At 44.5% G+C, this 13,487-nt stretch overlaps 1 protein-coding gene across 2 annotated transcripts in view; it reads left to right on the plus strand.

Moving 5' to 3' along the window:
• Window positions 1–13,487, plus strand: part of LOC135114741 (programmed cell death protein 4-like) — a 24,423-nt gene continuing 10,936 nt past the window's right edge. For both annotated transcript variants that reach the window (XM_064030723.1, XM_064030724.1), the window contains exon 1: window positions 1–483. In XM_064030723.1, coding sequence (XP_063886793.1) covers window positions 195–483 — 289 coding nt within the window. In that variant the 5' untranslated portion in view covers window positions 1–194. The remainder of the gene's footprint in view (window positions 484–13,487) is intronic.

Raw genomic sequence — 13,487 nt, forward strand, 5'->3', positions numbered from 1 at the left:
CGCCCCACGCTCAGAAAGCTCCTGAACCTCGTTGCATGTAGGCTGATTGACACTACGCCCATAACTAACACCACCACCATTGTTCATCCCAAGTAACATCTTAAAACCAATCCTCTTGACTCCCGCGGTCTCTCTCCACCGACCATTCCTGCGTCCGTCTGTTGGTAAAGCCGTGATCGCGAAGCCTTGGCGAGATGGGCGACTTGGCTGTCATCGGTCAGGCTCCAGTCATGGCGGGCGACCCTGTTGACGAAGTTATGGTGAATGGCATGGCGTCGGAGAGCAAGGAGAACGTAGAGGGACTTATCAATGGTGTGGTGGAACTGACTGAGCGTGTGAAGCGCCGTGCCAAGCGTCCTTCCAAGTTCATGACCAAAGAGTTGAGTCGGGCGAACTCCGACACGCAGGTGATAGCCCCGCTGAGGGCGCTCAAAAACTCGCGCAAGTCCCGTAATGGCTTCGGACGCGGCCTGCCCAAGAAAGGTGAGTGTTGCCCTGCCCCTGTTACTATTGTTACTGACTAATGCACTGCCAGGGATGGGCGGGTCTGTAATTAAAGTGATTGTCATGCATTTGTTTGGATGTTTGTTTCGGTTGTTTTCAGGAAGATTTCAAGTGACTGCTTTAATTTTAAGGATTGGTTATAAATCTACTGTAGAACACTGTTAGGGTTACAGAGCCACTGCTAGTGATGGGCTGGCGCTGCCAGTATCTACGTAGTTAGGTCTGAGGTGGGTCTTTTCGTATTTTTCATGCTCATGCCTGTCATGCCATGCAGAGACACTTCGAGACCGATTCCAAAGGTGACAACTGCTCACTGACAAAATTCAATAATTTCAGTATCTTCCAGGTTGTTTTCAAGGGTTGTATGGCCACTTCCACACTTAGTGGCTTTTTGGTAATGATTGTTAACAGTGGTGGCCGTTGCCTGATATTTGTTAAAGACCCGATCGACAACTGTCATGTCTGTATCTTGTTTTCATGTGTCGGGTAACATTTCCAAGAACTGACACTGATTCAGTGTCTTGTGAGTGTCAGGTAACAACCCTTGTGTACCTGTGTGCGTGCGTGCGTGCGCGCGCGCTTAAGATCCTTCAGTAATATCATGTTCTTGCTATTGACAAGTATTGATGTCGCATGTCCTCGGCGTAGAGTAAACATTTGCACCTGTCATCACCACCCCTTCTAAGTTCCCCGCCCCTGCCTTGTCATAGTTACCGCCAGGCCGGCCGCCCACTCCGTCTTTCTTGGCACTCGTCCATCCTGGCACGTCTCCACTCCCTCCTCGCACCCCAGCCTACAGTATACGCAGCTCCCTCCCGTGCCCCTAGTACCACCTTTCCCACGCTCCCTTGTAGCATAGCCCCTTCTTGACCGATGACAACAACCCTCAAGCCTCGATCTCCTTGTGGTGTCAAAGAGCGATCAATCACTCATGTATCCGTGTCTCCTTTGTTACTGCTATTCCCTTTTCCATAGCACCGGCCATGAGAGGCATAACACTCGCTCAGCAACTCAACCTCCTCCTCCTCCTCCTCCTTCTCCTATTCTTCTCTCCTTCCATCACGACTATCACCCACTTCATCCCCGCCGCTGCCTTCCCCTCTCTTCCCCCCCGCATCAAATCATCCCCGTTCCCTACTCACCATCCTCTCCTAGCCCCCGCCCCCCCATTTTTCACCGGCACTTTGCCTTGGTAGGGTCGTTCACCTACGTGTTGTAACTCTCTCTCTCTCTCTCTCTCTCTCTCTCTCTCTCTCTCTCTCTCTCTCTCTCTCTCTCTCTCTCTCTCTCTCTCTCTCTCTCTCTCAGCATGAGCATTTACCTTCGTATATATTGTGTATATGACATGTCATACCTTTGTGTATGAACGTATATGTCTTTAGTGTATTTGTTAGGTGTTCATGGGCGCCGGCGTCCGCGCGTGTGTAGTACTCGTACGTTCAACCTACGCCAAATGATTCATACCAACTTTCTATGGCCTTGGGAACGTTGCTAGAATGTCTTGTATATTCTTGCAGCTGCCACCGCCACTGCTGGTGCTACTGCCTAGTGCAACAGGACCCGGCTGAAATGATAATGGCTTATTTTGTGTTAATTTATCTAATCATTACTGTTAAGTTGGCTTGGGATTCATCTTGTGGTGGATGTACTGAGAGGTTGTGATGATGGTTAGGTGTTGACAAGCTCGTTAGTAATGTTGAGTGGTGATGTGATGCATGTATTATGAGTAGTTGATGGTTCCCTCTCACGAATAACGCAGCAAAACCCATACACTAATGCTAACAGACACTGAACACTTGTATTTAAGCGAAGTATAGATCCGTATCGCGTATGCTCATTTCATCAATTCGTTGGAGCATGTTATTTGCATTGCACTAATGTTACTCCTCGCCAGCCCTGCCAGCAAAATTGTGATGCGCTGACGTGACTGGACGTGACTATTGAATGGCTAATAGTTCAGCTTGAGATGGCTCCTTAGTAACTGTCATTACATTTTTATTTATTTTTTTTTATGAGAGAGAGAGAGAGAGAGAGAGAGAGAGAGAGAGAGAGAGAGAGAGAGAGAGAGAGAGAACGGTCAAAGTAATAGTTTAGAATGACGGAAACCTTTTATAATAAAACAGATTGGAGTAATCGAATTTCTTATGATTCTTAGGTCTTTTAAATCACAAAATTGCAGGATTTGATATTTAAATTGTAGTAAAGTTGGAATCAAACTAAGATTCGTGCGGTCGTTGCTTGGCTGGTTAAGTGTGTGTGTGTGTGTGTGTGTGTGTGTGTGTGTGTGTGTGTGTGTGTGTCCGTCCTTGAGGTACAGTAAGGAGTTGCGTAACAATATTGAGCTACACCTGACATGGATACAGGCAAAGTAAATCGTAGTATCGCAGAATCGCAACGCAATATATCATTCTAATATCCAGCATCATTAACCTCGCATAACGTGCCTCAGTTAACGCCCAGATTTAATACGTACAGGGTTAGTTATCTTGTGTAACGCCTGAGTAGATAAGAAGAGGTTAGGGCGGGTGGTGGTGTACAAGGAGAGGCGCTGAGTACTTCGGGGTTTAGCTTCTTATTCCCGTTGTCAACAGTCTGTTAATCTTCATCCACTTGTTAGTATGCAGATTATCATTTTTCTTTTATCGCTGTTGCTACTATTACTACTACTACTGCTACTACTACTACTACTACTACTACTACTACTACTACTACTACTACTACTACTACTACTACTACTACTACTACTAAACTCACCTGTCGTTGGAACTTTCATGTAACGGTCTCTCTCTCTCTCTCTCTCTCTCTCTCTCTCTCTCTCTCTCTCTCTCTCTCTCTCTCTCTCTCTCTCTCTCTCTCTCTCTCTCTCTCTCTCTCTCTCTCTCTCTCTCTCTCTCTCTCTCTCTCTCTCTGCGTCCGTCTTCACTCGTGCCTGGCGCAATGTTTTTTTTTTTTTTTCCGCAGTGTTAGCAGCATGTTGAATGAGCAGAAGCGATGGGAGGTTTGCAGTGTGTGTGTGTGTGTGTAGAAGCTTCCTCCCTTCGTGTCTCGTTGTCATAATATCGCCTTGTTACTTTTTTTTTTCTTTAACATTCTAACTCGTGTACCTTGTTTTACTTTTGATGAAAAATTTAGTAAGAGCAGAAATGTGGGGAGGTAGGAGACACACACACACACACACACACACACACACACACACACACACACACACACACACACACTATGATGGTGGTGATCATTTATGCGGACGGTGCATCTGTGGTGCTGGTTGGGTACGCAGAACAGTAGATAGGTGCTACCCTTTCACCCATGACACTGCACTTCACACACGCGCACACACACACACACACACACACACACACACACACACACACACACACACACACACACACACACACACCTGGCTAACCTCTGTGGCAGGTGTTATAGGGTCTATTTACCTGTCACCAACCATACCAGCGTAACGAACCTAACCACCACCATCTCTATCAGTACTTTATTGCCACTCGTCCCCATCACAACCACAACCACCACTGCCACCTCTGACAACCACACGAACTCGTAAATAGCCTCGATCACCACCACAACCACCACCATCAACACCACCACTTCCAGTCACGTTCCAGTCATCTAATACTAGTCATGCTCCACCTCCACCACAAACTCCACTCTCCCCACCAGTCATGCTCCACCACAGCTCCCACAATCAGAAGTACAGTCAGCATATTTTGCGCCATCACCACCATCACGACCACCACTACCACTACTACCACCACCACCACCATCCCACTGTTGTCACGAGGCGGGTAGCAACGGATGGGAATAGGAGGGGAGTGAGAGATGTGGGATGGGGAGGACGGGGAGCCTTGAATTGGGGGGTGGCTGAAGAGAGGGAGAGGAAAGGGGTTGAAATGAGGGAGAGGAGAGAGTTGTTGGAAAGAGGAAGGGGGGAGGGTGACTGAGGGGGATGGAGGAGAGGGAGAGGGTAGCTGGAAAGAGGGAGGAAAGGAGAGGAGTGAGGGGGAGAGAGGAGGAGGGTGGCTTGGAAGGAAGAGGGGTGGAAAGCGTGGGTTGGGAGAGAAGCGGGAGGAAAGGAGTGTGTTGAAGGAAGGGGAGCATACTGTTTAAATTGTTTCTTTGACGGTTCAAGGGATAGAGAAGTGTTGACGTGGTGATTGCATGGTGGAGACGTGGGAAGGGCGTTTGGGTGGGAATGACGTGGAGGGTGTCTGAGAAGCGTGTGTATGTTGTCACCACGGTAGCACTTCTGTATCAAGACAAAAGTGCTGCTGCTGGCGATAGTGATATAAATTTGCAGTGATTTGTTATTTCTTTGCATTTTGTTACTAGCAATCTCGGTAGTAGTAGTAGTAGTAGTAGTAGTAGTAGTAGTAGTAGTCGTCGTTCTATTTTTGGGCTTTGGAAATGACATAATAGTAACCATAGTGATAAAAATAAGCCTAATTATACTTGAATACGCGTTGCCATAAGCCTAATAAGGTGTAGAAACTGGTGATGTTGGCATTATGTTTGAGGTACTGAAAAAGACTGCTAGATGCAAACGCTATATACAAACATGGTGGTGACATCACTTAGTCAAGCTCCAAATAGCATCAGAGCAGACCAGGTGTTCATTATCGAACGTTTCCATCTGATAACGGAAAATTAAAGGCACGAGTAATATCAGGAAACTTACGAGCCTTCCGTCACGTTTCCTTATGGCGAGTGCACGTGCCACCTCCCTGCTGTCTGTTTACCAAAGCTATTTCGCGCCAAGCCCCCAAAACATTCTTGGCTTGAAGCGAGGGGTCCCTAGTGCTGAGAACAAGGCTGTTTTGGAACACTTGTGCACGCCACGTGGCTATATGAACACCTGTATTCATAAAGATCTGTCTGTATTAGTGGACGCAAGGAGGTTGAACATAAAGGAAGAACCAATGACAGGAATAGATACCAAGGAATAGGACCAAGGAATAGATACCAGATCATAAGAAAGACTTATCCAGAAGGGAAGTGAAAAGAGAGTTTGCTAATGTAGACGTAGAACAGGAACAAGATAAGTAGAGGGAGCAAAAAGAAAAAGAAGAGGGGACAGTACTAATATAGATGAGGAATGGGAGCAAGGACTATTGGAAGCAGATGAAGAGGAGGAGGAGGAACAAATAATCTTGTATAGGGGCTTCCAAGTTGTTGACACAGGAAAACTTTTTATGGCGAGAGGTCTTTAAGTACAGCTGTTCATGAAGCCACGCCCATGAGTCAGACAGGAATCTTTAAACAGCCTTAGCCACTGCTTAAGGAATACCTCCCTTATCCTGGTTAAGAATGACTTGATGAAATGGCATGCTAGGTGGAATGTAATCATAATCAATAATCGGATAACATAGCACTCTCTATTGTGCGTGGCTTATTGTAAATCTTTAAATCCACTGATCCAAGAATGTATTGTCAGCCAGCTGATCAGAGGATAGTAATGTTGAGCAAGGCATGGCAAGACAGACTCAAGCACAGTGGAAGTGAATGCAGGTTAGTATACCTCTGGCCATGACTACCAGAGAGCGGTGACACGTGGAGGCCTGCTGGGCTGGTGTGCGTGACGGAAGGCTCGTGTGCACTCTGTAATATTCTTGTCCCGTTATATTTTCAGTTCTCGCGTGGAAACATTTTAATATTTGGCACGGACTACGCTAGAGTACATACTCTGTGTCTGTGCAAGTATTGGTGTTTCTTTTGTGTTGTGTATTGGAATACAAGGGAATGTTTTTATATTTAATTTAGCCCGCGTGGATTTTGAAAAATTTATTTTTATTCTTAATTGGATTTATGTTGCACGCACTGCTGTAAAGTGTGTTTTCTGGGGATACAGTTACTTTATTAGGTAATGAATGAAACGACTACCAAAACTCGTAGAAATACACGATTGAAAAAGTAATCCTTAGAGAGATTTGTGATGTGAATTGCTTTTAAACCCAAGATGCACTAACTTAAACCAGCCACAATGTAGTTAAAATCGAGGACATGCTTTATAGAACTGCTGATGTCACACTGTCATGGAGGGAAGGGAATGAAAACTCTCAGGAGTCGATTTGAAAGCGTAGCGACACGTGTCTTTCTGCCAGCTGTCGTCTAGGCCAGAAACGAGACAGTGGCGGTAAAATGAGCGAGGTTATCAAGCGCTTTATCATGAACGTTATCTTCCTTATCAATATGTTCGAAATTGGAGAGAGTGAGATAGTGAAAGAGAAAGAGGTCATAGGAAAGAGAGAGGAAGAGTGGCGTGATGGGAAGGGAAGGGGGTGTGCTTGGAGCCGGGGAAGTACGTTTGGCGGTTAAATAGAGAGAGAGAGAGAGAGAGAGAGAGAGAGAGAGAGAGAGAGAGAGAGAGAGAGAGAGAGAGAGAGAGAGAGAGAGATTGATTAATATGCACTTTATTTTGTTCATGATTAGCTGTAGGTTATTCTCTCTCTCTCTCTCTCTCTCTCTCTCTCTCTCTCTCTCTCTCTCTCTCTCTCTCTCTCTCTCTCTCTCTCACACACACACACACACCATATCTCAACTTGATTCCTTTCGACTGCTCTTCCTCCATTCCCGCCTCTTTTTTACTCTCCCCCTCATCTCCCCTTCCTTTCCCCTCTCACTCTCCCTCTCTGCTCTCTCCGTACCGCCTTCGTATTGAACGCACGACGCTGCCTCTCTCTCTCTCTCTCTCTCTCTCTCTCTCTCTCTCTCTCTCTCTCTCTCTCTCTCTCTCTCTCTCTCTCTCTCTCTCTCTCTCTCTCTCTCTCTCTCTCTCTCCAAGGACCGCGGCCCACTGCTATTAATTACTATCACTATTAATACTGGTTTTGCTACGAGAAATCTACTACTACTACTTTTAATATAGATACACCACCATTGTTACCTATTGTACGTCTGTATACCACAACCAATACTGTTTCACCTTTCCATACAACAAAGAACACTGACTGCCGCCTCCCTCCCTCATCTTCTTTGTAATCCGACCTTGAGGAAAGCTACTCAATGTCAAGGTCAGCGCCGTGGATTGGTCGATTGGGGTAGACACGGAGGGCGCCTATTGGTCAACGCAGCGTCTCCACCCACGCCTCCTCCAGTCAGCTTTGGGCGTTTCAGAAAGAAGTCGATATATTCAAATTACGTCACTAGTGTTTGGTGTTGAGTGTTTTGTAATTGTATCATGCTGTAGATGTAGTATTATGAAGTGTCGTAAATGTGTTTTATTGACTTTTACGTTCGTTTAAATCACCAAAGAAGTACATGTGTAAATTTCTTGGCAAAACTTAGATGGATTTTTTTTTTTTTACGTGAAAGTTCAGTGGCAGTTTTTTTTTTCCCATGTTAAATTTTAATACACTAAAGAGTTTTTTGCGATAGATATTGAAAGGAAAAAGATGAGAGAAGTACGTAGAAGCGAAATATCGATTAGTGGTAATATTGGCAGTGAAGGCTTGGGTGTAAAGAGAGGAAGGGGCGGAGAGAAAGAGGCAGGGAAAGAGGGAGAGGAGGAGAAAGGGGGAGAGTAAACGTTAGAACAGCTGCGGTCGACCTCTCTCTCTCTCTCTCTCTCTCTCTCTCTCTCTCTCTCTCTCTCTCTCTCTCTCTCTCTCTCTCTCTCTCTCTCTCTCTCTCTGTCTCTCTCTCTCTCAACGGCATTTTTTCTCTATTATTTTTCCCCCTTCCTTAAACCTGTCTTGTGGAATCTGAGTCTGGAATGTCTGTGAAATACAAGCAGTGATATAATAATAATAGTCGTAATCATGAAGGAGAATGATAATGGTAATGATGAGAGGATATCTATAGTAATGAAGAGAAAGGAAGACAAAAAGAGAAAAAAATACGATATATATATATTTTTTTCTGTTCATTCTTTTGTTTGCATGTTTATCTTGTTTATGTTGTTGTTGTTGTTGTCGCTGCTGCTGTTGCTTCGTTCTTCCCCTTTGAGCGAACTGAAAGTGTAAAATCGATAATGAGCGGAAGAGGAGGTAGAAAGGGTACTGGGGAGGTTGACTTGTTGAAAACGTTGTGTGTGTGTGTGTGTGTGTGTGTGTGTGTGTGTGTGTGTGTGTGTGTGTGTGTGTGTGTGTGTGTGTGTTCATACTAGACGACCTTTTGGCCCCTTCTTCCCTTTCACCTGCCAAACACACACACACACACACACACACACACACACACACACATATTATTATTATTATCGTTATTCATAAGTTATATCTTCATTGCCAAGTCTCCTTATTCCATGCCTCCTCCTCCTCCTCCTCCTCCTCCTCCTCCTCCTCCTCCTCCTCCTCCTCCTCCTCCTCCTCCTCCTCCTCCTCCTCCTCCTCCAACCACCACCACCACCTGCGGCGCGCGTACCTCCTGACCTGCGCTTATTGAAGTTGAAGTGCTCTCTCTCTCTCTCTCTCTCTCTCTCTCTCTCTCTCTCTCTCTCTCTCTCTCTCTCTCTCTCTCTCTCTCTCTCTCTCTCTCTCAGACATGCAGGAAGAGCAGGAAAGTATTGGAGAGAGAGAGAGAGAGAGAGAGAGAGAGAGAGAGAGAGAGAGAGAGAGAGAGAGAATATCGGCAGCCAGTCAGTATCAGATATTGACAGCCACGAAGCCACCCCATTTCATACACGTACGAGGCAGAGACAAGAGGCGTGCTGGGAATCAATGAATATTAGGTAAAGTGGACGATATAGAGAAACAAATAATGGGGATAAAATAAGAAGGTAACTATTATACACTGACGAATAAAGGATTTAGAAGTAAGCTATTAGTTAATGATGTTGTAAACGAGAGTTCTCTAAGGAATATAAAGTAATGGAAGTGTGAAATTCTCGAATAAAAAAAAAAAAAGAATATATATATATATATATATATATATATATATATATATATATATATATATATATATATATATATATATATATATATATATATATATATATATATATATATATAACAGGTTAAAAAACAAAAACAAATGAGAACATGATTAGGATTAGATAAATATAAACAGGAAATGAATAGATTGATTAACATGAAAAAAAACAGGAAATAAACACACACACACACACACGCACGCACGCACGCACCACACCTGTCTCACCTGTTCAGCACGACCCTAGGCAAACACGAAGCTAGGATTTCAAGGGCGTGGGATTATTTTCAGTATAGTAAAATATTATAATTGTTTGTTGTCTCTTTACATATTGAGTCGGTGTTTCCTTTGTACCTGTTTGTCCATTGATGGTGGCGATAGTGGTACTGGTGGCGTAGCCTTAGTGGGGCTGGTGGTGGTGGTGTAAGTTGAAAAAGTTAACGAATGGTGTAGTGCGCTTGGTGGTGGTGGTGGTTTTTACACAAATGGCGAGATGGAGATGAATGGGCGGCAAGGGAGCGGTGATAACGGTGGTGGTTCTGGTGGTGGTGAAAACGGGGAGAAAACGGTTCGTGGAAGGAGGGACGAGGAGGAGTTAATATTACTACTATAGACCCACCAGTCTCTCCCTTCTCTCCCTCCTTCCCCCTTTCCTGCCGTGTCTCTTTTAACCTTTCCCAACGTCTTGAAGGTCACTCTCCCCCTACTCTCTCTTGGACTACGTTACCCTTCTCGTAGTTGTTGTTGTTGTTGTTGTTGTTGTTGTTGTTGTTGTTGTTGTTGTTGTTGTTGTTGTTGTAGCAGCAACAGCACTTCATCTTGCGGCAACAAATTCTTAGTTTATATTTGAAGTAGAAAAGTTTACCTAGTAGTAGTTGTAATATTGATACGTAGTACTTCTTTGTAGTTAGTAGTTGAAGCATCCTTTTTTTTTTTTACTAGTAAACCCTGTCTTTTATATATATATATATATATATATATATATATATATATATATATATATATATAGTAATAGTGATCGTTTTAGAGGTCAACAGGTACGTGACTGAAACATATCTATAGGATCTAAAGTATTTTGCTTAATTGGCATGTGTCAGTGCCAAGTGTTAGGCGAGTGAGACACAGCTGTTTGCATCCTTCCTTGTTTGTTTGGGTGGTGTGTGTGTTGTGGTTGGCTGCGCGGCTGTGGTATATTGGGCAAGGCAGGCTGGTCGTGGTGGGTGGGAGAGGAGGAGAGTTGGCAATGTAAAGTGTTGACTGACCAGTTTATCGCCTCTTCCGCCTTCCTCTCTCTCTCTCTCTCTCTCTCTCTCTCTCTCTCTCTCTCTCTCTCTCTCTCTCTCTCTCTCTCTCTCTCTCTCTCTCTCTTTGTGTGTATGTTTCCTTTATCAACTATAGTTTCTTTCTCTTCTGTTTGTATTAAAGTTATCCTACAAGTTCCTCCTCCTCCCTGTTGTCAAGTCCACACCGGAAGTAACCTATCATAATCACTACTTTCCCTCATTTTCTGCTAAATTCCTTTCCAATCCTCCTTGTGGCTCATTTTTCGCCATAGTTCCTCGGCCATTCCCTCAGGACAGCCACAGGGGACGAGGAGGTCAAACAGGACTCGGGGCTTACTGCACTGGAGTAAGGGGGATTAGTTTATCCAGGTGAACTTGGGACACCTGTGCTGGGAGGGATGACAGGTGGGGGAAAGGAGAGGGGAGGCATGGCGTGACTGGCAGAGGGGAGAGGGAAGGGGAGATAAGGCGTGCTGGGAGAGAGGGAGAGAGGCATGGATTTGGAACAGGTGACGTGTAAGGGAGAAACAGGTGAGGGAGAGGAAGTGTGAGGCGCACGAAGTGAGGGAAAGAATTGTTAGGAAAAGGAAGAATCAGTATTGACAGATAAAGGAAAAGGCGAAAAAAAAATTTTATGTAGGAAGGACTAGACTAGTGTGAGTTATGTGAAGGGTGATGAGCACTCGGGATGGGAAGGAGGGAAAGGAGTGAAGGACGAGGTGAGAGGTGAAGGAAAGGAAAAGAGAATGAGGGAGAGGAAAAGTGTTGACTCAGATGAAACAAGTTATTCAAGCTCTCTCTCTCTCTCTCTCTCTCTCTCTCTCTCTCTCTCTCTCTCTCTCTCTCTCTCTCTCTCTCTCTCTCTCTCTCTCTCTCTCTCTCTCTCTCTCTCTCTCTCTCTCTCTCTCTCTCTCTCACACACACACACACACACACACACACACACACACACACACACACACACACACACACACACACACACACACACACACACACACACACACACACACTGTTCCTGTAAGACTTCTGTTCCCTTTACCCCCTTCTCTCTCTCTCTCTCTCTCTCTCTCTCTCTCTCTCTCTCTCTCTCTCTCTCTCTCTCTCTCTCTCTCTCTCAAGATTCCGGTATTCTTATATAAGTCATATTATGATATTAAACTTTTATCCCGAAACTGGTCTCTCCGCCGCCTCCTCCTCCTCCTCTTCCTCCTTGTGTCTGGAATTTGAAGGACAGAAAGTATTGTTGCGGATCTTAGGGTACAGAGAGAGAGAGAGAGAGAGAGAGAGAGAGAGTTGGGGATGATTGTTAGGGAGGATATTGGAGTTTTCTGGGGGTTGGGGAGCTATCCTCAGCTTTAAAAGTTCAGTCTCTCTCTCTCTCTCTCTCTCTCTCTCTCTCTCTCTCTCTCTCTCTCTCTCTCTCTCTCTCTCTCTCTCTCTCTCTCTCTCTCTCTCTCTCTCAAGTTGGGGTGGGGGGTGAGGAGGATGTATGCGTGACCAATCCTCCTCCTCCTCCTCCTCCTCCTCCTCCTCCTCTAGAGTCAATCACTGAAAGAATATGAAGAGAACAAGAATAAAGTAGAGGCGGAAGATGAGGAAAGAAAGACGAAGAAGAATAGGAAGAAGGAAGTGTCAGGAACTCCTATTATTTCTCTTCTCTTCCTTTCTTCTTTCCTTCTTTCCTTCGTCCAAAGTTTTCCTCGTCATTTTCCTTCGTCCTCCCCTTTATCTCATCCTCCTTTCTCCTCAGTTCTCTCTCTCTCTCTCTCTCTCTCTCTCTCTCTCTCTCTCTCTCTCTCTCTCTCTCTCTCTCTCTCTCTCTCTCTCTCGTATACACGCAGTTTCACACGCAGTTTCACACGTGTACATGCATAAGAATAACAATATATATATATATACTCGTATATATATATATATATATATATATATATATATATATATATATATATATATATATATATATATATATATATATATAAATCGTATAAGTAAGTTTGATGAAGTCGAGTTGACATTTGTTTTCATAATTGACTTTATAAATCAGCGGCTTCTTTTTGCCTCACTCGAAAGGTTAAATGTCAGGTAGATTATATTCCTCCTGGTGCCTAAAATTTTAGTGTTATCTTAGGCACGAATCAGCAGCTGTGTGTTGCCTTGCAATCCAGTGGTGGCTGGATATAGCATGCCACGTGTCAGAGAGAGAGAGAGAGATTCTAGCACCTTCCTACACCAGAGAAAAAAAAAAAAATTTTTGTAGTAGTCAGAGAGGAGAGAGAGAGAGAGAGAGAGAGAGAGAGAGAGAGAGAGAGAGAGAGAGAATGAGAATCTAGCACCTCTCCTACGCCAGAGAAAAAAAGAGATTTAAACTTTTTGTAGTAACACTCCTTTAAGAGAGAGAGAGAGAGAGAGAGAGAGAGAGAGAGAGAGAGAGAGAGAGAGAGAGAGAGAGAGAGAGATGGCCGTTAACTATTGACAAAATATTAATGCTCATAATGATCTCTTTTATTCAGCAAACGAGGCTGTTTGGTAACTTTTCTTCATCTTCAGTTGATTCTTGGGTTGGCATTCTCTCTCTCTCTCTCTACCTCTCTCTCTCTCTCTCTCTCTCTCTCTCTCTCTCTCTCTCTCTCTCTCTCTCTCTCTCTCTCTCTCTCTCTCTCTCTCTAATGCATGCAAGTAAATACGTTTTGGTTTTAATTCCAGTCTCTCCTCTCTCTCTCTCTCTCTCTCTCTCTCTCTCTCTCTCTCTCTCTCTCTCTCTCTCTCTCTCTCTCTTCTCTCTCTCTCTTCTCTCTCTCTCTCTCTCTCTCTTCTCTCTCT

Source organism: Scylla paramamosain, chromosome 28 (assembly GCF_035594125.1).
Source record: "Scylla paramamosain isolate STU-SP2022 chromosome 28, ASM3559412v1, whole genome shotgun sequence".
NCBI classification, from domain to species: domain Eukaryota; kingdom Metazoa; phylum Arthropoda; class Malacostraca; order Decapoda; family Portunidae; genus Scylla; species Scylla paramamosain.